Source organism: Aythya fuligula, chromosome Z, assembly GCF_009819795.1.
Source record: "Aythya fuligula isolate bAytFul2 chromosome Z, bAytFul2.pri, whole genome shotgun sequence".
NCBI lineage: Eukaryota > Metazoa > Chordata > Aves > Anseriformes > Anatidae > Aythya > Aythya fuligula.
In genome coordinates this window covers 4,078,774-4,103,561 of record NC_045593.1, presented here as the reverse complement: position 1 = coordinate 4,103,561, position 24,788 = coordinate 4,078,774, and the positions used below count along the sequence as shown (strand labels likewise).

General features: G+C 43.6%; 1 protein-coding gene across 1 annotated transcript in view; it reads left to right on the top strand.

The window, feature by feature from the left end:
- SETBP1 (SET binding protein 1) overlaps positions 1-24,788 on the top strand; it is a 267,287-nt gene that overhangs the window by 37,369 nt on the left and 205,130 nt on the right. The window contains exon 3 of the mRNA XM_032205790.1: positions 19,108-19,191. Coding sequence (XP_032061681.1) covers positions 19,108-19,191 — 84 coding nt within the window. The remainder of the gene's footprint in view (positions 1-19,107; positions 19,192-24,788) is intronic.

The following is a 24,788-nucleotide window of genomic DNA, read 5'->3' as shown; positions in this document are numbered from 1 at the left end:
TGCATGGTTTTTGGTTCTTAGAGACCCTCTTCTTAAGAAGAGGTTAACAGATCCTCCTGCCAGCCCCGTGATGCAGCGTTTCAGCAAAGTAGTGACTGAAAACAAGTCTGGGTAAATGTCTTGTTTGGGTGTTGGTAACCTGACTCAGCAGCTCAGACCTTGATTTTTATCTTCTCAGTGAGTGGGTGGGTGGGAGAGACAGGTGATAACAGTTCAAAGAAGTAGAGTTTCTAACATCTGGGGCCAAAAGGAGGGATGGTGATTTACAGTAAGGGATATGTACCATGATATTACTAATTCAGCTGCTTGCCCCATTTCTGTAGCCTTTTGCAGATAGAGTAGTGGCTTATCCATTCCTGTTTCTAACAGGACATTTATTTGGAGTATTTTAGAAACTGTAAATATGCTTGATTATAAATATGTTTTATCCTTACCCCATGACTCTATTTATTACTTGTGAGGCAAATATGATGGTCAAATATAGGTGAAGCAACATGGGTGGGAATTGAAGGAAAGGAAAAGTTTGAAGTTTTGTTGGTAATTTCTCCCCCAGACTTTGAATGAAAGAAATCATCTCTGTCTCCCCACACCTGCCACCAAAAAAAAAAAAAAAAAAAAAAAAAAAAAAGCATGATTCCTTTTTCAAATGGAATGTGCAGAAATCAAAGCATTTTTCAGGCTTCGGACATCCACCAGAAAATCTACATTGCTTTCAGGAGTTTCATATGAAAATAAAATGGCTTTTTTTTTGCTAGATCTGAGTGAGCATAGTTTTTGTTTGTTTGTTTGTTTTAAACCAATGGCACTGGAAACCCAGTCCAAATAGAAGATTTATAAGGGTTTGGATTTCTCTGGTGGGTTTGACTCAAGCCTTTGAAGCCTGAGGCAGGCCCAAGGAGCAGGCCTAAGCCTAATGGCTGCCCCCCACCCTCCCAGGGATTCAGGGAATTTTAGCCGTGCTTGGTTTCTGTTGCCACAAGCTAGGCTGACTGCTGGCCTTCTGTGCACACTTGCCACATACTTGTCTCTAACTGCCCCAATTCTGGCAGTTTTAGGTCTGGCTGTTAATGGAGAGGCAAATGTCCTGTGGCTTTTCTCACCTTTCACTGCTGGCATGGAGGCTCAGGTTCTGTCTGGCCACCTCTCACATTGGTTTTGCAGCCTACTGCAACTCAAAACCATGTTTGTTTGTTTATTTTTTCTCTCTGAATTTCCAAACTGGATGCCAGAGCAGCTGATAAAAAGGATTTGAAGGAGGCTAAAGGGCCTTCAAACTGCCTAAGGGGAGTAAAATGTAATCTGCTGGCTCAGGTGAGTGTTGCTGACAAGTCCCAGTGCCTGGTGGCATGCTGGTTGTCAAGTGGGGCTCTCAGGGCAGAGGGATTCAGGCCTTCAGTCTGCTCTCACTTCTTTCATGTGTTATACTGCCTGTGTAGTTGTGTTTCCTTGGCCAGCCAGACACACTACCAATAGCCCCTGAGTATGTTCTCCCCCTTGCCAGCATGATTAGGCATGATACAGCACTAGGGAAGCTCCTCCTTAAAGGTCACAATATCCTTTGGTCTTTGTGTGGCCTAAATGGGCAAACACAATTCCTCCAGTTTTGCTCCTAGTGGTCCCATAATAAATAGTTCCTGCTGAAGGTCGAATGATCCACATCTTGATGGATCTGTTTTGTCTGGATTTCTCCAATGTTTGGATGGCAAAGTTTTTGAGGGTCCAGAGGCTTTGTTGGCATAAACCAAGGATTCATAGTTAAAGGCGTGCTAGATTATAGATGTTCCTGAAAATGTATGATCTGCAAAGAACCAGAATTTCAAAGTGTCACACCAATATTGTAGTCACGAGAAGACAACATCTTCACTTAACCCACTATGTAGGTGCAAAGTATTTTGGAATCTCAGTATGCAAAGTGTAAACATATATTTTATTTATTTATTTATTTATTTTTTAATGGGGTGTTTAGGTTGTTAAAAGCTCTGGGCAGAGATGTGAAAGGAATTCACCTGCTGCAAGCCTGGGAGCAGGCATATTGCAGCATCCGAAAGGGCTTTCACTGGCAGCTGCAAAATAGGGAGCATCTTTATCTCTTCACAGGATTAATCTGTTGGTTTTCTGGGAAGCTGAGACTCCATGAGGTGCACAGTGTTCACGAGTCAGCTTGGATACCATTAGCTCAGTGTTGATCACTCCCACATCACAAATCAAAACAACAACAACAAAAAAAAATCAGAATCACAGAGTCATCTAGGTTGGAAGAGACCTCCAAGATCACCTAGTCTAACCTCTGACCTAACACTAACACATCCTCCACCAAACCATATCACTAAGCTAACTAAAGCAAACTAAAAGTACCAGAAATATTCCCTCCTCCTCCTAAACTCTTCCCAATTTTCCTTACTGCTCTGATCAGTGTCTTATTATTGATTTTATCTCAGTTCATTGTTGTTATTAGCTGGGGAATTCCAATTCTGATTTAATGGTGTATTGGACAGATTGTTCTTGACACCATTCTCCCTTCCTTCCATTCTATTCTTACAGAATAATGTGAGACCATCTCTGGCAAGTCCCCTTTTGTTTAGAAGAAAATCTAATGAAGGAATCAGATTAATTGCTGGCTCTGTGTGCTTTTCTGTTCACTGAAACATCTTCCCATTGTATAGTAAAATCAAATTTAAGGACTTTGGAACTTGACCTGGCAGGTGTCAGCTCTTGGGAATATGAATGTTCAGCTGTAGGAAGAATTTCTGTTGTAGCCACACTGTGGAAGCAATTAGGTAGAGGATGCAGTAAGGTAAAAGGGAATGACTCCATAGAGGTGCTTCGTGGTGAGGTCATAAACCACAAGAGCAGCATGTTGGTCAGCTGGTGATGTCAGCCGAAACCTGCAGTGGAATTTGGCTCCAGGGTGGGAGAGGACTTCTCTGACTGTTGTTGTTGCTGCTGCTTTTAACAGATCAGTTCCCAAAGCTGGAGGCCCTGCTGTGGAGTGGCTGCAGCAGTGTTAAAGGCGGAAATGTTGCTGTGTTTCAGTTTTAGGTGATCTTCTGCTTTCTATTTCCACTATCACAAAGCATTTTGCATTCACAAAACATTTCTTCCTTTTTAAAAGCTGCAAGTAGACTGCTTGGATGGGGAAAGGATCATTTCGTATTGGTAGGAACCACAAATGCAATTGCTGGAAAAATCAATGAAGCCTTTGCTTTGGAGCACCTGGTGCCACACTGTGCATGTTACTTACATACCTGTGCGGATGAAGTAGAAAGATGAGGAGCCTAAGCCTATTTTCGTTCAATAGTTGCAAGCAGAGGAATTATCACAGATGGAAAGAATTTACCTTGCTCAGCTGTAGAATCAGGCTGCTATGTGAAAACATAAGTGTGAATCAGAAGGTACCATCAGCAGGCAGGAACATCTCTTCTCCTCTGTGTTTGTGGAGGACTCAGGTGTAGGCACACTGCTAACAGAAGGGCTCTTTCCCTAATGGTTTCTGCAGTGACACCTTTTCTTCTGGGAAGCACCTGGGGCTTCTCTGTGCCCGCACGCAAACCCTGCTGCCTCTGGAAGAGGAGGTCTGCGCTTCCTCCCTGCTGCCTCTCCCCAGAGGGGCTTCCCTACCATGATCTCATGGAGCTCTAATGGTAATTATCATCATCTCATGGCTCAGTGGTGCCTGCCTTGAGATGAACCAAGCGTATGACTTTTGATACCTATCTCAGTGAGAGGCACATGTTTTTGCACACATGCTTCTCTACTACCCGCAGTTTGCACTCTGCAGACAAACACAAGTTGAATTCTGCTTCTGTTTCTTGTAGGTAAATACACGTGCAACTGGGTAAAAGGACTGGAATGCAATTAAATTCCTTATCACCACATGCACCAGCCTTTTCAAGTGTAAGCAATGTGTCATTGCAAATTAAGAAAAATAAGCAGTAAAAGGGGCTGCAAATGCAGTTTTTTTACTACCTTTTCAGAAAATAGCTTTGCAGGTTTTTTTTTTTAATTATTTTCCAAGTTAAATTTTGTCTTTTTTAATCTCGAGGTTGTCATTTCTGCTTGGAAAACATGAAATTTCTGTTATTCCCACAGCTTTGCTCCCAGACTTTCTCCTGAGCCTGGCACAAATCTTTGATGATTGGCCATACAGTTTCTTGAGCTTCTATCTTTTCTTTTTCCTTCTAAAGTAATCTCTGCACTCAACAATTTGCAAGGTTTGAAACTTGTGTGTGTTTAGGAAAGCAATGTGGAAATAACTGGGTGTTTCAGGATCTTTTTTTTTTTTCCTTTTTTTTTTTTTCTTTTTTTGCCCTACTGATTTTGCAGGGTCAATAGCTTTAGAAAGTAGAATGGATCAAAACCAGGGCAAACCTGCAACTCCCCCCACACCCAGCTACATCCTTTCTTATCTGCTTCTGTTGCTTTATTGGAAAAAAAAAATAAAAAGTGATTTGGAAAGTTAAGGAAAAACTCAACACATTGTATTCTGCAGAGTTTTTTCTTTCTTTTTTCTTCTTCTCCAGCCTGGGTCTGGAGAGAAGCCCTCCATTTTCCTTCTCTGGCTGGGGTTTCTCAGTGGGAAGCTCCTTGCTGGAGCGCGGTGCCTCCTTGCCAGGGGAGCAGCACATGAGCTGATCCCTCTGAACAGGTTAAATAAACAGGAGTGTGTTTGGGTTAATTGTCGCTGGTTCTGCTGCTCTCCATTACTGATCTATCTGGGAGTCTGGCCAAGGAGCAGATGTGAGAGACAGCATCATCACCTCCCTCCTCGTCCTCATTGTGTCTGGCTTTATCCCTCTTCTTCTTCCCCACTACACCCCCTACACTTTTTTTTTCCTACCCCCCTCCCCCCCTTGGCTGAGCAAATAGGCCAGATGGCAATGAGGGGAACAGACAACAAGTGAGCCATGGCATATGGGCAGCCTGTTTAATTTCAGCTCCTGTTGGGAAGTCGCTTGCAGGGAGATAAGTTACAAAAGCAGGAGACGAGGAGGAGTGGGAGGAGAGGGGCAGGAGGAAGGGGCGACCCTTTTGGGGATGAAGCAGCCCAGCTGAGGGAGTTGGGGTGCAGAGGACCGAAGCCCTGGCCACATTCCTGATACAAAGCTGTAAATTAGCTGTTTCCATGTCAGCTTGTCTAGGAAGCTTGTCAGCTGCAGACAGGGAGGAAAGATGGAGATGTCTGTCCTCAAATGAAGAGGAGGAAGTAGCTCCAATTTCCACCTCGCCGCACTCCCACAGGCAAGCTCACTGCCGCTGGGAGGTAGGATGGGGAGAAGTCCTCCCAGCTGCAGGAGAGGAGTCACATTGCCCATGGTGGTTTTTATTTGTGCATCTGTTTATGTAGGATTGCAGGAGTGCACGTGCCTCTGCTTCTGCGGGTGCATTGTGCTCATACACTGCCGTGGGTATTGATGGCACATCACTGTGGGCTTCTCTGGGGGTAAAGGCATTGCTTTGTGGGTTTTATTACAAAACCAAGTAAACTGACACGCACAAAAAAAATAAAAGGCAGCTTAGTAGTGATGTATCCTACAGCTGTTCCCTTCCCCTCCTTTCTCGGTGTTCATTTTATCCTGTTTTACTTTTTGAAGTCAAAATGTCAGCTATGAACTTCTTGCTATCTATTCACACAGGTTTGGGTTTTGCTGAGGGCCACCACAGTGGTTCTTGCCCTGAATGTGTCTCAGTGATTTAGGGACAAAATTAGACTTAATTGCACTAATTTGTGTTTGTGCAAGGCTTACTGGCTTCATTTTGATAATTGGGAGTTTTGGAGATGGAGTGGTTGATTTTTCTTATTTTTTATAAGTGTGTTATTTTTACATCAAAAGTGCATTGAGATGTAGTTGCCAAGTGTGTTTGGGAACTCAAAGCTTTATTCCTGTTGATGCTCAGTGAAGTTTGGGATTCCTTGGTGCCTGCTTCCATCTCTGAAAACTGTCCTGGCAGCATCCTTAGTGGTGGAGTGGGACCCTGGCTCTGCACGCCCATGAATGGGATTCAGCCATGAGCTCCGTGCTTGTCATTGGCAGGGTTGGAAACCCCTACAAACCAATTAGGTCTGGAAATATCAAGCCCTGTTGGCAGAATAGACAGCCCTGAATCACGGTTGTGCTTTACACCTGCACAAAGAACTTCTTATAGGACATTAATTCTGCAGAGAAGTTTTTATTTGCTGGAGAGACTGTGGAGAAGTGATTATGCATCACCAAATCGGTGGAGCAGAATTTTAACTTCCAGCTCAGGCATTCCTCCACTGATTAGTTGTAACATGAATTGAAACACCAGCCTATGATTTATTAGTGAAATATTTAAGACAGATTGTTAAATTATTCAAATAGCAGAGTTTAAAGCAGGCAAGGAAGACAAAAAGAAAGAAATCATCCAAATAAGAGCTTGGCTTTCCTGAATTTGAAGAACTTAAATTTGCACTCACTGGATAGATGAAACTAAAATGGCTATTTCAAAGAGAAGAAAAACACATTTGAGAATGAAAGACTTTAGCCTTATTATCTCACCATCAAACTTAACCTTGAATCTTTCTCCATCTGATCCCTGCAGACTCTGTTCTTTCAGCATTGATACAAATTGCTGCAGCCCTCCATCCTTTCCTCCCTCTCAGCTACCGCATCATTGGGCACCTGCCCAAGCTGGCTGCAGTTTCCCTCTTTCTATGAATGATAATGGAGAGGCTTTTTGTTTTACTGTTGATAAACCAGGTGGGGACCTCTCCAGTCTTCCTGTGTGGGGTTTGAAGGGGTTTGAATATCACCTCATCTTCTCCTAGTGTTTTTGTTTGTTTGTTTGTTTGTGGAGCCTTAGTACTAAGTTTTCCATCTTTTGAGGAAAAAATGTGTTGAAATCAGGTCCTAGGGAACATTTATTGTTGTTTTCAGTTTCAGTACACCTAAGTTTCTCCTGATCTGATAGAGATTACTAGCTTCTACAGCCATATCTATTCTGAATATGAGATCAGTGTGACACTATAAAAGCAAAATTGATTGGACTTTGACACATCTTTAGTGAAAACACATGGGAAATATGCATCAAAATCTGTAGACAGCTTTGAAAAATTCAACCCTTTCTCTTCATCTACTCCCATTTCAGCACAAAAAAAGGAGCGTTTTTCAAGTCTGACCTCTTAATGCAAGTGCTCCGTCTTGGGCTCTGCAGCTGAGGAGGAGAAAACTTGCAAGGTTTGACTCTTTCAAATATGTGGCAGCTGAAAAGAAGATAATTAGGACAGGCAAATCCAAACAGTACTTTCTGCAAATGGTATTTATCCTTTTCTTTTTTTTGTCAGTGTGTCTATATTCTACTTCTCCACCTGCCTTCAAAGGGAAGCTGATAAAAAGGATTTGCTTGGCCTTTTTGTTGGTGGTGCCACATGCATGGGGGAAGGGTGCCAGTTGTATGTGGTGCTGTAAGACAGATGCTGCAGGTGAAATTACCCCAGAGGGGCTAATGGCATCCGGAGGAGGCAGCCTATGGGACTGAAGCCCTTCTTTTTCCTATTTCTGTTATTTGGGTCTTTGCTGTGGTGTGGGACCATATCTTTAAGTCTCATAGGTGTGTGCAAGTGTTTATGGAGCAATCAACTCTGTCTGCAGTGGCAACCATCGTGTAATTCTTCAGACTTTTGTAGTAGATTGTGAGAGCCAAAAGCATGGCCAGGAGGGAAGGGCGATTGCTTAGATGGGAAAAGCTAGGCTTTTTTTTTCTTTTTTTTTTTTTTTTTTCTTCCTTGGAAAGAGCCTGCCTGTGTTCTTTTATGCTTTTCAGGCTCAAGGCTGAGAGCGAGCGTGCGTCTGTGCGAGGGCGTGCGCGCGTCTGTACCCATACAGTTGCTCAAGTGGGAAAAACCCACATTTGTGGTTCACACAGGAGGAATTTCTGATGAAGACAACAGTGCTAAGCAGAAAGGCACATCCTGATCTCTCGAAAGTGAGGGGCACGCTCGTGCACACAGGCACACATAGTGGCTGGGCTCTCTGCATAATGCGTGCAAAGCGCTGCCCTTTAATGAACGTAACCTATGGCGGCTGGGATGCAGCCGGCCAGACCCCACCATTAATAAACTGGGAACATTCTTCTCCTTTTTAGTTCCTTTCAATGCCAGCCCTGCGGTTTGATCTCCCTTGAATGCTGCTCCCCCTCATTTGGGGCTCCAATTCTGAGAAGATTTGGTGCATTGTTTGAGGTCGCAGGATGTCGGATTGATTTCGAAGCTTTTGTATTGACTCCAGGCTCCTGAATGAAGCTGTCATGTGTGTCTGTGGTTGGCTAGCAGGCTGTCCGGCTGCAAGCTGTGCCTTCCTTTGTTGTTTAGGCCTCATTGAGCTGAGGGAAGAGGCTCATTTCAGGGTGATTTACCACCACCCAAACACCAGCTGTCTGTTGTACTGCTGCTTGCCTCCACCTTGGATTCAGTTCCCATTTTCCTCCATTCTCCAATTTTGCTCTCCCACTCTACTGCGTTCCTCTGTGGGCTCTTGGGCATGGTTTCCTCAAGACTTTTCGTCACACTTGTAGAACAGTGTAAAAACCTTAAATGCTTAATATGTTGTTCTTTTGAATGTCACTTATGCATGCACCCTCCCCTTCTTTTTTTTTTTTTTTCCTTAAAGGTCCACCACTGGGCTATTTGCATTTTCTTCTTGGTGAAGGAGTGAACTTTGGCTCTGGAAAAAATAAAATCACCATGTCCCCCAGGCCTTGTTACTTAGTAGGCAAAAGTAGTGCAAAACAGCAGTGATATCAATTGAAAAGTAGCCACGGAGCTCAGCAGCACCGCTGCAGGATGCATTGCGTGCCCTGCCTTGTGCCAAGTGACAGCAAAGGTGGCCACAAAGGCTCTCTCCTGGGCTGGAAATGCTGGGATATTTTGGGTGGATGGGGAAGGATGTCATCACCTCCCTTACATAATTGTCATCCCTAAGCATGCACAAAAAAGCATGTGGGTATAGTGAGAAAAATCTCAAATAATTTTGTTCAGACAGGACCTTCTGTGAAGCTACTTTATTCGCGATTGCAATGGTGGGCGTCCTGGCAGTTAGGAACGCATTTTAGTAAACAAATCATAACCTTTTATTCCCTATTACCCAACGCCTGATCACCTCCCCTGTTTCCAATGAGGAAATGGGACGTGATCAGGTACTACAGGTTCATAAGCTTCTCGAGGCTCCTCTATACCATATACGTACAATTTATTTTTTGTAACCCTTTAATTTCTCCTTTCTTATGTTTTGAGAACTTGTGATCCTTGTTTTACTGTTCTCACACTGCTCATCCTGTTTTCCTCAAGCTTCTACCTTGTTTTGGAACAGTGAGGCCTTCTACCGTCCACTTACCTACCTAGCATTTCTCCTCATTATGACTACACAACTACCTTGGAATACAGAAAATTAGTTCTCTACTGCAAAAACACAACTCTTTTTTTTTTTTTTCCACAATTCCCCCCTTACCCCCTCTTATTTTCTTACTCCTATTGTGTGTTGTTTTTTTGCATCTCTTCGCATACCACGCTCTTGAGTTTTTCCAACATTAAGGTGCAATATTCTTCTTCAGATATCACAGGGGATGACAGATATATAAGGTCATTATTGTTACAATACCAACAGATGGTTGTTTGAGACAATTCTATTCAAGTAACTACAAAATTAATTTCTCCCAAAAGTTTCTAAATCCCCAGGAAGTGTCATCTTGAGCTAATCTATGTAGGATCTTGTTTTTTTCTTTTTTTCTTTTTTCTCCAATTATTTTTAGATCAGTCAAATTCATCCCGTTTGACCTACATATATACAGCAGCTAGTATTAATTACAGTGCACGTTCCTCCTTATGAGGTTATTAATAAATCTAATATTATTTGATTCTAGAGTACTATTTTTGCAAACTTATCAAAATTATATTCTAGTTCTTCCATATATTTACAATAGCGTTTTCTAATTCACTCACCCCTAACCAAGGTAAAAACCACCTTGCAAAATGCTGTAAAATGCTAGAGAAATTCACTGGAGGATTATCTGGAGTCCGCTTAATTCTGTGTGTGGTCTCAAGGGGGCTTTGGCTTTGTGGGTCTTCAGTAATAGTTACATTTGGAATTATTGCCTCCAGGGTGCAAGCTCCCTTCCATCCTCGGGGCAACACCTTCCTGGCTTTATTGCCACATAGCCAGTACCACTCCTTGCCATTTGGGACAGGCCATCCAGTTACAGGATTCTCGTGTTGTATCTGGTGTGCATTATGTATATTAGCATTCCCATGGCTATCATATTCAGTACAGTATGGATTATTCCCTATTTCATGGATATTTCCACACCCAGGGTCAGTGCTACTGCCCCCTGAGTTTCTACCATTGTTGTTTAAAAGGCACCTTTGATAACACAGTATATTGTAGCCAGGATTATGTGTAGGGAACTCAACTTCAAAATCTATTCCTTCCCGGGACTGAGTACGATCTGTCATTTTTAGAAATCTAGAGAATCCAGACACAGTTGCTGCTGGAAATAGCAATCAGGGACAAGGCCTCTTCAGTCTTTCTAGGCATCTGGGTGCAAATCCAACAATTATTTTGAGATAGAACTCAAGAGAAATTCTGGATTAATTGGAAATGCTGACTTTTCCCTCCATCCTATCACTAATCCATTGAGAATAGGTATGACTAAGATAAACTTAAAATACATCATTTCTATGTATATATACACCCCTATAATGATTAAGAAATAACAATTAAGAAAAACAATAGAAATCACAAATTAATAAGGGTTCTTCTGCTAGGGATTAAATATCCTCCTTTCTTTTTCTCCCACTTCCAGAGTGTTCCCTAGAAACACTCCTATTCTGTGTAATTCAATTCCTTTTACTCATTAATTCAGTAAGAATTCTTCTAAGGAGAAGATAAAGGTTTACAATAGATAGTTTTAACAGTTTTAACCTTTAAATTCTTTGTTAATGCAGTCTCTCTGGTGTCAGGGTTAACTGATGGTTTTACCCAGCTATGAGTTCACCCTTTCTCAGCTGTTCTTACTGCCGTCTTGGTAGTCAGGAGCACTTGGAACAGTCCATCCCGCATCCGTCACATCAGATGTTCGCATCAGCTCCCAATCTCCTCTTAAAACTTTTGATACTTTTCAGTTTTGGGTAGGGGTAGCTCAACACTTCCCTGAATCCTCTCTGGATTTATTCTTTGTTCCCCCACAGACACCAGAAGCCCTAAATACTTGACTTCTCCTTCTACGTATTATAATTTATTTTCCAATACTTTCAAGCCATATTTTTCCAGAAAGTCGAATAGCTTGTTAGTGGCTTCCTTGTCAACTGTTTTCTTCTGTCCTAACAATAAAAGATCATCCACATGCTGTAACAGTAACACCTCCTTTGGAGGTTGGTATTACTCCAAAATTTGTTCTAGAACTTGCCCAAATAAATTGGTGGCCCTGTAAACCCCTGAGGTAAAAGTGTCCACCTGTATTGCTGCTTCCGCCCCATTTGAGGGTCTTTCCAGTCAGAGGTGAATGTATCTTTGCTCTCAGGGTCTGAGAGCACCTCATTAGTAACACCATTATTCCAGCCTAAAAATTTATTATTTGAATGCCCAGTTTCATTCTCAAATCCTTTCCCAACAAGTTAGTCTCTGCCTCGGGTGCATACAATAATTGCCCAGTGACCATTCTATCCCTAGCCTCAGCTTGGTGTCCCCAAAGAAGTGGCACTGTTATCCCAGTCCCTTCTACCCCCATCACATCTAGGGTTTCATTAGTTAATTTAATCCCTGATACTTTACAGGCCAGGAATGACCTAGCTGCCTTGGTGTATTGGGTTCACATGGCAAGGTTCTGGTTGTTTGAGGAGGCTGCAGTGGTAGCCCCTGTGAGAAGAATCCAGCAGCATCCCCATGTTAGATAAGGGCCAGTTTCAGCTGGCTCCAAAAGGGCCCAGAGCCAAGCCGTGAGCAATGCAGTTTAAATCTCTATGAGAGCACACCCAAGAAAAGGAAAAAAAAAGGGCTGCACAACAGCAGCTGGGAGAGTGAGGAGGGAGAAACCTCCCAGCAGACACCAAGGTCAGTGCAGAGGAGGGGGAGTGCAGCGCAGAGGTGCTCCAGGTGCTGGAGCCGAAGCTCCCCCATGGCCCACAGAGAGGCCCCTGGTGGGGAAAGCAGACCCCCACAGCCCATGGTGTACCACAGCAGAGCAGATCTCCATGCTGCAGTCTATCCAGGACCAGCCCAGGAAGGTCGGCACCCCACAACAGAGCAGAGGGGAGAGTGACCATGAAGGAGCAGTGGAAATGAAGCTCCACAGACTGAGTGCAGCCCCCGCTCATGGCTCCCCCCAGCCCCGTGCCACTCAGGGCAGAGAAGAGATGGAAGAGAGTGGATGGGGGAAGGTGTCCCCAGCTTGTTTCTCTGTTTCTCACCACTGCAGCCCGTTAGCAATATGTAATACATTTTATGAATTTTCCTATGCTAAGTCTGTTTTGCCTGGAATGATAATTGTAGAGTGATCCCTATCGAGGTACACTTGAGGAACCCCTGAGGTACACTTTTTCCATTAGCAGGGAACTAGCTTTCTGAGAAGCCCTCACTCCCTTATTCTGAATTGATAACAGCAATCTCTCCTCCTTCTCCTACTCTGGATACTCCTATTTGAAGTAGGCAGCCTGGCCACACTTAAACATCTTTTCAAAGCCTGTCCCTGTTAGGATTTAGGCGGCAGCACAGGTGGCTTTGCTTGTCTGCTATTCCTCCGTCTCTCTTCTTCTCCTTTCCATCCAGGGCCCGACTCCTTCCAAAAGTCCCTCTGTCTACCCCTCTGCCTCATTACCCAGTACGCTGTGAATACCATTTGTTTCCCTCTCTGCTTTCCCTTCTCGTCTCCCCTCCTGGCATACACCTTCATGCAACCCGCACTGGTCACTCCATCCTCCCACCTTCTGGAGCTTTTCCTGTATATCTGGCCAGGCTTTAATCACAAAATGAACTTTCAAGAGCCCTTGGGCTACCGGGTCCTCAGGATTCATCCCCGACTACTTTCTAATTCTGACCCCAAGTCTCTCCTATGATTTCTGTGTTGTGGGTTGTTATTGTTTCAGTCGGGTAAGTGGATATTTCTGCTCTATCAGAATTCCTCTTGGTCTGGGGAGGGCTGCTAGTTCTTTCCCATTCTTGCATAGCTGCCTGGCAAATCATTCCTCTCCTAAACATTCTTCTCCAGGGAATAACATACTCAAGACTGACATTTAACCCCCCCCAGGAATACAAATTAGGCCATAGAAACGGATTTGACTGTTCTGCTAGGCCCTCAATTAAAGACTTCAATTTCCTTCTTAAAACTCCCAGCCTCTCTGCCAGTAAGGGGGGAGTGGCACTGGCCCTTCGTCGGCCCTGCATGGCCCCAGGCCCCACCAGGACCCCCCAGCCTCTGCTCCTGCTGGTCCGCACTCCCCTGCACAACTTCTCCAGGGACAGCAGACAATTACACAATATTTAACCTTTTTGTAAAAAAAAATATATATACATATATAAATATATACATGTATTTAGCTCTTCTTCCCTAGTTTTAGGGTTGTTTTGCCACATCCTTAGCATTCTCTCCAAAGGGCTATCTTTAGGCACAATCCCGGGGTCCCGAACCCCACACTGCTGACTCTTGGACCCTTAATCTCCAGCTCTTCCCGACATGCTGCTGTGGACTTTACCATCCACACACCTTCACCTAAGATTAGGACAGAGGTGGGATGTACTGCTGAGCACGTCACTTCACTGTGCTCGGGGTACCGTACACATAAGGGCCCAAACTCTTGAGCCTCTCTTTCACTCTTCCCCTTTCTCTTTCGCTTCGTCCCTCTCCAGTCGAAGGGACTTTGTTCATCCCCTCACAAGACCGCCGAGCCTCACGGATTAGGACTCCACACTCACTCCGCACTAAAAGTGCGTCTCATTCACACTCAGACTCATTCACACCAGGGTCTCCCTGAACCCAACCCGAGGCAAGGTACGGTAAAGTTTCCCTTCCCTCGGTCCGTGCATGGCTTCCTGGTCCAGGTTATCAGCAGTAATCCCAGTGCCTGTTCCCGATCTGGGCTGGACTATATGTGGGCTGTGCCTGCATATGTTTGTGCTGGCCTCCCTTCTCCCCAGAGCTTCACAGAGCCTGTCTTCAAATTATCAGTCTCGGTCCTTTGCCGGCCATACCGAGACAACCCACCACCCCTGATGGGACCACCAAAACCAGCGGGGTGCACCTTCCTGTCTGTGGTGGCAAGAAATCTTTGGCAGGTGACAAGTTCCCAGACAAGCCCCCAAATTGTGAGAAAAATCTCAAATAATTTTCCTCAGACAGAACCTTCTGTGAAGCTACTTTATTCGCGATTGCAATGGTGGGCATCCTGTCAATTAGGAGCACATTTTAGTAAACAAATCATAACCTTTTATTCCCTATTACCCGATGCCTGATCACCTCCCCTGTTTCCTCATTGGCCGAGTACTACAGGTTGGCAAGCTACTCGACGCTCTGCTATACCATATATGTACAATTTTTCTTTTTTGTAACCCTTTAATTTCTCCTTTCTTATGTTTTGAGAACTTGTGATCCTTGTTTTACTGTTCTCACACTGCTCATCCTGTTTTTCTCAAGTTTCTACCTTGTTTTGGAACAGTGAGGCCTTCTACCGTCCACTTACCTACCTAGCATTTCTCCTTATTATGACTATACAACTACCTTGGAATACAGAAAATTAGTTCTCTACTGCAAAAACACAACTTTGGTTCTCACAGTATCTTGCTGGAGAGCCATGCTTGTAGCACAAGTCTCTGAAGTGCTGCTGAGGTCAGCTCTGCCAAGAGTGCTCAGAAAGATGGTTCTCTGTGAAAAGCAAGGCTGCTGCAACAGGAAGACTAAAAGAAAGTCCATGTTGGATGCTTTGTCCTTCCACAGGTTTCCAGGGCCCAAGTCTGAGTGACATTTGCTGTACATCCTATTTTCATCTGTGGGATGTTCTGAGGGCATTGCAAAGCCAGAGAGATGGAGGAGCCCTTACCCCATATAATTCCAGGGCAGCATGAGGTATGGCTGCATGTTCCTGGCCCTCACTGCTGAGGCAGGAGCAGAGCTGCGGGCATTTAAAGGCGATTCTGTGCAAGCTGGACCTCGGCAGCTGCTGGCACAATCCCACTCTGGCAGGATTCACAGCTTTGTTGCTCAGAGGTCTTTGGAGGTGCAAGAGAAGGGCTGCGCCAGTGCCTTGGGGGTGAGGCTGCTGCCAGTATTTTCAATGGCCTTTGCTCAAATACATCAAAATCTGATGTGAACCAAGAAAGTAGAGCCCCGATAGTTGTAATGCCCAGGCAGGCTTGCTGGTGGCTGCAAGGCAAGTGGCACGATGCTGCTGATCTGGGCTCACCCCTTTGGCCTCAGACTTGAGAGAGTGGGGAGAATGACCCTAATAGAGCTCATTGAACCCTGGGATGTGTAAAACCCTCTTTGGATGATTTTGACACCTCTCAGAGGGGACAGCTTTGAGCACTCATGTCATGGGGCTTGGAGCACGTGAGCTGGGTGCTTGCCACCAAGTGAAACCAATCTCATTGTCTGGGGACAGCTGAATGCCAACGGGAAGTTAAATGCTTTCAGTGACAAAATTTTGCTCCTCCTTTCCTTTTATTTTTCTTTAATGAGGCTTCGTGATCCTCCCATGAATCCCAGCCAGCTCTCCCCTAGCACAGAGCCTGGCAGCTCTGCAGAGCCCTGCCGAATTCCTGTGCGTCACGTCTGCCTCCTTTAAACGGGACTGGCAGTGCTGGGAGCCACGTGTGCTGCCGGGCCACTGGTGTGAAGCGAGATGTGACCGGCCCTCCTTTCAAATCTGGGAGATGCACTTTGGTGTGTCTCGACCACAGGTTGTTAAAGCTGGTGAGAGACCAGTTCCTGTCACCTGTGAAACTGAGAAAATTAACCATATTATTATTATTATTTCCCCTTTTTTTCCCCTGCAAACTTTGTCTAACTGCTGGAGTGGTGCAAGAAAGGAAGGTGAAGCCAGAGGGACCTCCCCATGGCAGGGCTATAAGAGGTGGGATAATCGGACCTACATGCTCTCCTCTTCTGTGCTCAAATCTCCTTGCCTTCAGAATGAGATGTCTGATAAAAATTGGGAGCCACCAGAAGCCAAAATGAGCTCCTCCTCTAGCAGTTATTGTGTCTACCTGTTTCCACACATCCCACCAAGAGCAAGCAGCAGAGGAACGCTGAGTGGCAATACATCTGTGAACTTTCAAGATCATTGTGCTCCTCCCCAGTCCTGTTATTAAAAGGCCATGGAACGTGGAAATGATGCTCCATAAATTAAGAGCGAATGTCTGTAGCACCTGGTGAGATGAAGCTCTTCTCCCTCCCCTGTGAGCATCAGAAGCATGGGGCTGTGCTGCTGGATGAAGCAGGGAGGGATATATTAGGAGGCAACGACCGCAGCAGGATAGTCCCAGCGAGGTGTTTTAATTTCTTGACAAACTCTTTGGGCACTAGAAACTGTAAAATAACACACAAATAAACAAACAAAAGCTCACTGACCCTTAGCACCCTGGAGGGCTCTGTTTCAGATCGCTGAATAAAAGCTGAAGTTGCATATGCATGTTTAATGTAACACAAGGCGTGTGCTGCGGAAAGCATGCTTTCTTCTAATCTGGTTCCAGACAGAAGCATCCAAACAGAAGCCCCTTTCCCTATCCCCACTGAACTGCCGGGTGTATGCAAGGAAACCCCTGAATGACAAGGCCTCCATCTGCTCTTAAACGGAGTTGCGACTGGCTGCAAATGTTGTCCATATGCTTTTTTTTTTGTTGCCTTTCAACTTAGCTGCCTAATGTTAGGCACCTATCCCCAAATTAAGCATCTGTTCATCAAAGGCTTCCCTAAAAAGGTGAAGGTAGTAGCTAACTCAGGCGATGCCCATTAAGAGAGGTGCATCTGCAGACAGGGAAGGAGGTGTGGTTATTCAGACAGTATGATGTTTTTGTTTGCTTTTTTAGGGACAGGAAAAGCCCCTTGTACTGTCAGGAAAAATAAAATCCAAGCATGCTATCAAGTTTTGGGTTAATATTTCCCTAAGGTCTTGATTGCCTAAGTGATTGTGATCAGCATCTTGTGATTTCTCTCTGTTAAATAAAGCTGGTAATAGCTCCAGCCTTATATAAGAACATTGGTTTGCCATGAAATTGGGCTGGTTGAGAGTGTATCCCAGAAGCCAGAGAAAGGTCTACAAATGAGACTTTTTCTTTGGGTTGGGTTATAAAAAGGGCTAGAGAATCTTTTCCTGTGTAGTGACTTTGCAGTGGGTACTGGGACAAGGTGACCAACAGCTAGTGATGTATGGATCTGGTACTTAAACACAGGTATGTGTTGCTGCTGTAGGCACCCTAAGGTTTCCTGCCCATCTATCAGCCACCTTTTAGGAAAAGTATGGGTCTCCTTTCAGTCCTGTTGTCTCTAACAAGTCTCTAACTTGTCTCAGATACTGTGTGTGTCTAAAAAGTATCCTTTGCTTAGACAAAAAAGTCTCTGCCTGTACCTTGGCTTCCCATTTCTAATGTAATAATACAATTGCTTTAAGTTTTCGTTTAATTGTTTCTTTCTTGGGAACACTTTTAGAATTTAAGGTGCTTAGTATTGAATCACTGAAGGTATAGACACAGCCTTTTGCTTGTTGTATTTTTCAGTGTATTTTTTGAGAAGAGGAGGAAAGATAACTTTTGCATATTATCTGGTCTTTCTGGGGCTTATGGGATGCTGGGGTCAGCAAGTGAGAGACCCCACCACACCTGGCCCTCCCAGGGTGTCCTGAAGTTTATCTGCCTGTTTGTAATTCCTGACATTGAGGGTCAGCTCTCTGCTGTACCCTGACATTGAGCAATGGCTGCAATTCCTTCTAATTGTGCCCTTGCCCTTTGTGCCCATCATTTAGGGCAGAGCGCTTCCACTTGGCTAAACTCATTAACTGCTTTAATGTTGTGGTCATCTTTTCCATATAAATTCATCCTGATGAAATCTTGCGACTCTCCCTCAGACGCCCAGCAGATACTGAGAGTGTTTATTTTTCAGCTGCAGACAGCAAAAGTTGGGGAAAAAAAGAATTGATGTCTTGGGCATGTCTATCAGAAAGAGTGTAAATATGATGGGTTTACTGGGGACTCAATTGGCTGTGCTATTGTTTGAGCTCCAGCAACATCGTATCCAAACCTAGAATCCCAGCCCCTTTCTGCTGTGGAGTTTTATCAAGGTTTATCAGTTCCTGATAAGCCCCAAAATGCCTTTGGTGAAGATCTGAAGTGATCCAAAAGATCCCTAGAAAACAACCAGGGTATCATGAGGACCCCACTGCTCAGACCATGCTCAGCCAGCCTCATGGGTTGGCAGTGAAAAGGAGCTGGATGGACTCACTTTATTTCCCAAACTGCTGGCTGTAGACAAAGGGAAGCTGCGGGAACTCTGTTTCTCTGGAGATCTCCACAGGACAAAGCACAGTATGGATGCTGTGTATGCGTGAGCAGTCAGAAGTGTTGTAGGAGGGTGGGCTGTTGAATTCACAGTAATGATTTACTGGTAGTTATACGGACTGGTTGTCCAAATGTGGATAAATCATACCTGTATGCCTGCATTTTGCCAAATCTAGCTACACTAGAAGCAAATTAGCACTATCTGCGGGACATAAATGCTGGTATATGTGCTTTGCCTCAAGACATTACAGCCTGGTAATTGCGCTCCCTGAACATCATCGATTTGTTCCTGTTCATGTATGTTTATGATAACACATACATAATACTGGGCTAAAATAACCTGTTCTTTTTCAGCCTGGTTTGTGTATATTCTCAATGTGTTCTTCTACACACCTTAGTTTCCTTCTGCCCTTGTGCAACTTCCTTGATGTAGTGATTGGGGAAGTCTCCTTAGCAGCTTGGGAGCTACTGCCTCACGGAAGGGCATCTCCCAACAATGCAGGATGAGTCCTCAGGTTTTCCTAATGCCCTTTCTTCCCATGCTTCTCATCATAAAACATCTTGGTCTTTGGTTATTCAGACTGTGATGAAGTTTTTCTTGCCTTCTCTCTTATAGGGAAAAGTCATCGGCGATGCAAAACTGCTCATGAGCTGTGGTTGCAGAAAAGGGAAAAATACTCAAGTGAAAGACTCGGATCAGGTCAGTCAGTCTGTACTTTAACTAGTGGAGAAATAAAATAAATGTTAATATTTGATTGATTTAAACTGTGCTATTGCGTATTGGTGTTTTGGACTCAAATGGTGTCTCTGGTATGGTTGATGATACAACATTAATGTTTTTGGATTTGCTATTTGTAGAAAAAACAAAAAACAAACAAACAACAAAAAAAAACTGAGCAAGATCAGGGATTCATTGCACTAGGAGCTATGAATGCCCTAGCCTGACTTATTCCCATCTGGTTTGTTTATTTATGAATTCTGTATCTTTATAATAATCCACTCCAGGCAATGTGTTTCTTAAAGACTATTGCACTTTCTGGCTGGCTAAATGCATGCAACCTTTGGTCTCAAACTGTAGCTGCCTGGATGTGTGATTGTTACAGGGAACACGCTAGAAAAACATGCCATTTGTTGCAAGCTTTTGTTCCAAAGTGACACCATCAAAAGAACATTCCTTATTGAGGTTACTCATGATAGACACTTAAAAGCTTGTTCACAAGCACAACTGATGGACAGGTTTCAATATTGCAGGTTTTCAATATTCATTACTCAGCGTGAATTGCCCCTTATTCTCAAATTGGTCAAATTGACGTCAGTGGGACAACTTGCAGGGTCCAGCCACTGGAAGCAAGGTGGGCTGCACTCTGAATGCCAGCCAGCCAGCGGGCTCTTCCCACTGCTTTGCACTTCTTCAGTCCAGTTGAGTTTTGTCCCTGTCAAAATATTTTGTGGCTATAGCCTTCTGACTTTGTAACTAAAGAGAGGTTTGAATTCAGAGATCATTCGTTCTGAAGATGAAACAATTTGTGGTTTGAGCAGAAGCATTTTATAAACATCATGTCATCCAATATTCAGTGTGGTATAGGGAAGCAGCTGATCTCAAATATCAGGTAACTGGCAGTGGGGTCCCTGGTGCAGCTTGTGAACAACTGTGATCAGGTATAGACCTGAAACAGATTCGGTGTCCACAAAGCTCCAGGAGCTCCCCATAATTTCTCAACAGGAAAAAGGCTTAGTTGTCATGAGGGAAAAAGTTTCATTTTCAACATGCATGTTCTTCAACCCTAATTAATAGTGGTGTACTGAGCCTTGTTTTGTTAATACCTAAGAAGATCTGAGAATAGATCTGTGTACCCTGTGGTGGGCTGTGTTGTGAGAAATGCTGGTCACACTTATAAATGCTTTGGAAGACTAAGTTGTGTTTTTTGTTTTGTTTTGTTTTGTTTTGTTTTTATCAGTATTTTTAAATAATGAATTCATTGTCATATGGCGTAGTATCAGTTCACCATCGAGACAAGGATTCATATGAGTTTTCTTTAAAGCATAGCTTCCCACTCTCACAAATACAAGGTTAATATTCTCATGTTGAAGTTCTAACACATAAGGAGAAAATTAATTTAGAAATGAAACACTTTCACCAATTTTACTCTTTTGTATTTTGATGTATGCTGGCTGAATTGCTCTTGATTTACAACAGGGCTAGATCAGGGTCAAACCTCTTGCAGTAGAGATTAAAAATGAGAAGGGAACATCTCGATTGCAGGAGAGGTTTACAAAACACCATCTCTAACAAACTCTAAGCATTGGACCTGAATCTCATTGATCACAATAATTTAATTATAGAGTACGCAGTAGCTTTTGAAGGGAGAAAAAATCTCAGCCTCTTAAGTGTTTTGTGGGGCAGTAATGAATTACTCTTTGCATTTGGTTAATTTCTGAAATCTAACTTCAGATGCTTAGTGATGTGCTGTCCACCTCAATAACTTTTTTTTTTTTTGCTACATCAGCATAAACTACTGGGCAAGTACCTGATGCAGAGGCTGCAAAGTGCATCTGTCCTGCCTCTGGATGCCAGGACTTCAGGGGATAGGAGCTGGATGGGGAGAAAGTTCATACAGGAGGGTGGGTGGCAGCATGGAACATTACTCTGCGAATGCAGGACCTCAGCGCAGCTTATAAATTATCCCCTGGGCCTTGTAGGTAAACACAGACTTCTGTGGTGACATTGGCTGGGAAAGGCAAACACTTGCTGACAATTGTAGGCTAATCCTTCAGGACACTAATTGCCAGAAAACCAAGGAAGCCTTATTTTAGGAACAGATTGTTTCACTTTGTGAAGGGAAAAAACACTGCGCTAGATTTAGTTTTATTTGCTGAGGCCTTTCCCTCCCTGCCCCCAGTCTCAGATTTTGAAGATTTACCTTCATAATTGTTGTTGGGGTCTATTCTTTCTTTCTTTCTTTCTCTTTTCTTTTCTTTTCTTTTCTTTTCTTTTCTTTTCTTTTCTTTTCTTTTCTTTTCTTTTCTTTTCTTTTCTTTTCTTTTCTTTTCTTTTCTTTTCTTTTCTTTTCTTTTCTTTTCTTTTCTTTTCTTTTCTTTTCTTTTCTTTTCTTTTCTTTTCTTTTCTTTTCTTTTCTTTTCTTTTCTTTTCTTTTCTTTTCTTTTCTTTTCTTTTCTTTCTTGCAGTAAATGAATGCAGTAGCATTTCATTTACTGCTATTTCTCCAATGTGGCTCTGGAAGGGAAGACACCATAAACTCCTTGACCTGTGGTCTGTGTCCCTGGGCCTGACATTGAAAAGCACCTATCTGTCTAGTGGCTTCCAGGGTGCAAGTCACCAGTGAGTAAATTCCAGCCCTGTCATTGTGGAGGGCAGAAGCCCAAACAGGCTCACGTGAGGCTGGGATTTCCTAACAGTCACAAGGAACTCAGCTCTCAAGTTGGATTTTCACCAGAGCAGGAGAGGGACCAGTGGTCTGTGTTGCATGGCCTCCCAGTCCAAATGAAACCGTACAAGCTGAGATGAAAGGCTAAGCAGTGTAATATAAATCCCACAAAACCTTTGGTAGCCTCCAAGGGAATACAGCTGAGCACACTAAAGCAGTCAATTCCTGTCCTGTGTCTTCCTTCTGTGCCGTGGATGGTTTTGATGAAGCGTTGGGTCGGTGGAGTGGGATGACTGAGGGAAGTCCCAAAATAAGGCTACCTCTTGGCAGCAAAACCCTCGTGTCCTTGGCTGCCATTGGCACCACTTCCAGTTGTTTGTGTGCTTTGTGGGAGTGAAATTCATCTGTGCTCCAAGGCCCAGAACCAAGTCTGTGCACCACAGACATCCTACTGTAATTGTAAGGTTCATATATGCTCTTCAGAGTGGTTATTAGTTTCCCAGTAATTTATGCCTCCCCATAAATTATTATACTGTTGCTTATTATTCGAGGTGCGTTGTTGCATAAGAATGGCAATCCTGGGTTAGGCTTTCCTTGTACTAAATAGTATATTAACATAAAGCAGGAAAAATGGTTCCTGGGGAATGATTTCGGCTGTGTCACTTCTGTACTTTCTAAGGAAATCAAAACGTCATTTAAGAACAGGGGAAAACTGTGTGGGATGACAAATAGCATGTGTATTAAGGGTATAAACAAGGCTGAGAACCAGAAGTAGCAAAGAGCTCCATATTCTCAACACATGCAGCTTTGCCTTTGTGGTGTTTAGTTTTATTTATTTTTCCCTGCTTCTCCCAGCCAGTAGGCAGCTCATCAATGCTTAACTGCTCTTATACTTTATTTTTTTTTCTTTTTTTCTTAACTTTTCTGGTGGCTTGTGCAAGTTCAAGTGTTACTGAAAACTTGGGTCCTCTTTGTCTTTCTGTTTGTTTGTTTTTGGTTTTAATATGACAAATGCGTGTCTCCTCTAGAAATGGTATCCATGCTGCAAAGTAATTATTTAGTGAATGGTGGATCCAGTTCATGTTGGCAGGGATCAGATTAATCATTATTAATCATGACCCCTCTGACAGTAACCTCATCCCTTGCCTGAGTGCTGTTCTGTATTACAAAGTAATGGCTGTTAGGGGATGGTTGGATCACTGCTCTCACTGCACCAGCACTGGGCGCAGGATTTGTGACAGGGGGCAGAGGAACTTGGTTCAAAATCAAAAATAGCCACACACAGTCCATGCTCCAGAAATGAAATAGGCAGCTTCCCCTGGGGGCTTCTTTGCCTCATCTGAGTGTCCTCCATTCCTTCGAAGCCTCCTGAGAGTTTACCTCCTTCCAAAGGTTGAAGTCAGTACTTGGATGAAATCTCTCTGGTGTTTTTTTTTGTTGTTGTTTTTGTTTGTTTGTTTGTTTGTTTTTGTTTTTTTTTTTATTTGCCTGCTCTGATTTTTGTTGATGTTGGTTTTGGTTTTGAATTTGGGTAGAACCCAGCACAACCTAAAGCATGTGTAAGCCAGATCCTTGCGGTCTATTGCAAGGATAAGATTTTAATGTCTAAACTACTGCCTGCAGCAGGTTTCAGCTCTGGGACTCCAATCATCCCAAACATTCCCTGAAACAGATACCTTTTTGAGGATTTCTGAATTCTTTGAGAAACAGTGCACTGCTGAGGTGAGGTGTGTGGTCAGTTTCATATTGGACACAAAGCTGTGAGAAGTTCAGATACATGCTTAAAATAAATACATGCTTACTGCTCATGACACCAGAGATCTTCTGACAGCCGACAGTAATTTAATTCATGTTTATTCTGGCTTTCCTAACACTACCATGTCTTTTCAGTAAGGTATGGCACTGCTTTCAATGGCTGTCATCAGAATTTCAGCAAAAGCACAATGGGTGAAATATTGGATCGAAACTAATCATCTTCCCAAGCCCCACACCCCAAAATTCACCTTACTTCTTAAACCCAGGACAAAACCCTTTGGAAGAGAGCAAAGGAAAGAACATCCTTTGTCTGTCTAGCTCTTCGGTACCTGGAGGGTAGCAGTAGGAACTTGGAGCAAATCTGCCACACTCTTTTGATCTCTGCCAAAGTTGTTGTGGGAGTAGTATTGTTTAATGGTTGAAGGAATTTATTGAAGAATAAAAGTAACAGCGAAGACAAAGGGCCCAATACAAATTATCTGTTAAACCGCTGTCAAATTTTACGTGCTCAGGGCTACTGGTAATTTCCCGTCTTAAAAAACAGGGGGGAAGCTCGAGAGGAGGAAAGGAGGGTAAAAAGTATATAAATAAACCCACCTCTTTAAATAGCTAACTGCCCTGGCCTGAACTGTGTCGGAGCTAAGTTCCTTTGGCAGCTGGCACTGCAAAGTCTGTTGAGGGTGTAGCAGAGGTCTGACACCAGGTTTGGAGAATCTGCCTTAGCTTCAGTGGCTCTGCCTTGCATTCGTCCACTTAGCAAGAAATGTGCTGGAGCACAAAACGAGGGAGTGCAAAGGCTCCCACCGCCACACACCATCCAAGCAAGTCTGGATCACACCCCCAAGGTTAATGTTTCTCTCCTCTAAAAGGAATAAGAGCAATAAAAATAAATGAAAGCATTGCTAACTGTTGGAAATACATGGATGGAAGAAAGCAGAGGGAGAGAAATGGGGGAGTGAAGGTAAGCCTACATCTCCTGCCCTGAGTTTATGGCAGAGATTTAATCTCTGCTTGAAAAATCATTGGATTCTGCATGGGTTATAAAAAGAAAAAACAAGAAGTAAAATACAAAGAGAGAGGACATTAATTGTCTAAGTTGTCTGGGCAGTAAAGCAACCTTAAAACTATTTCATTCATTGAACGAAGCAGGCTAGGT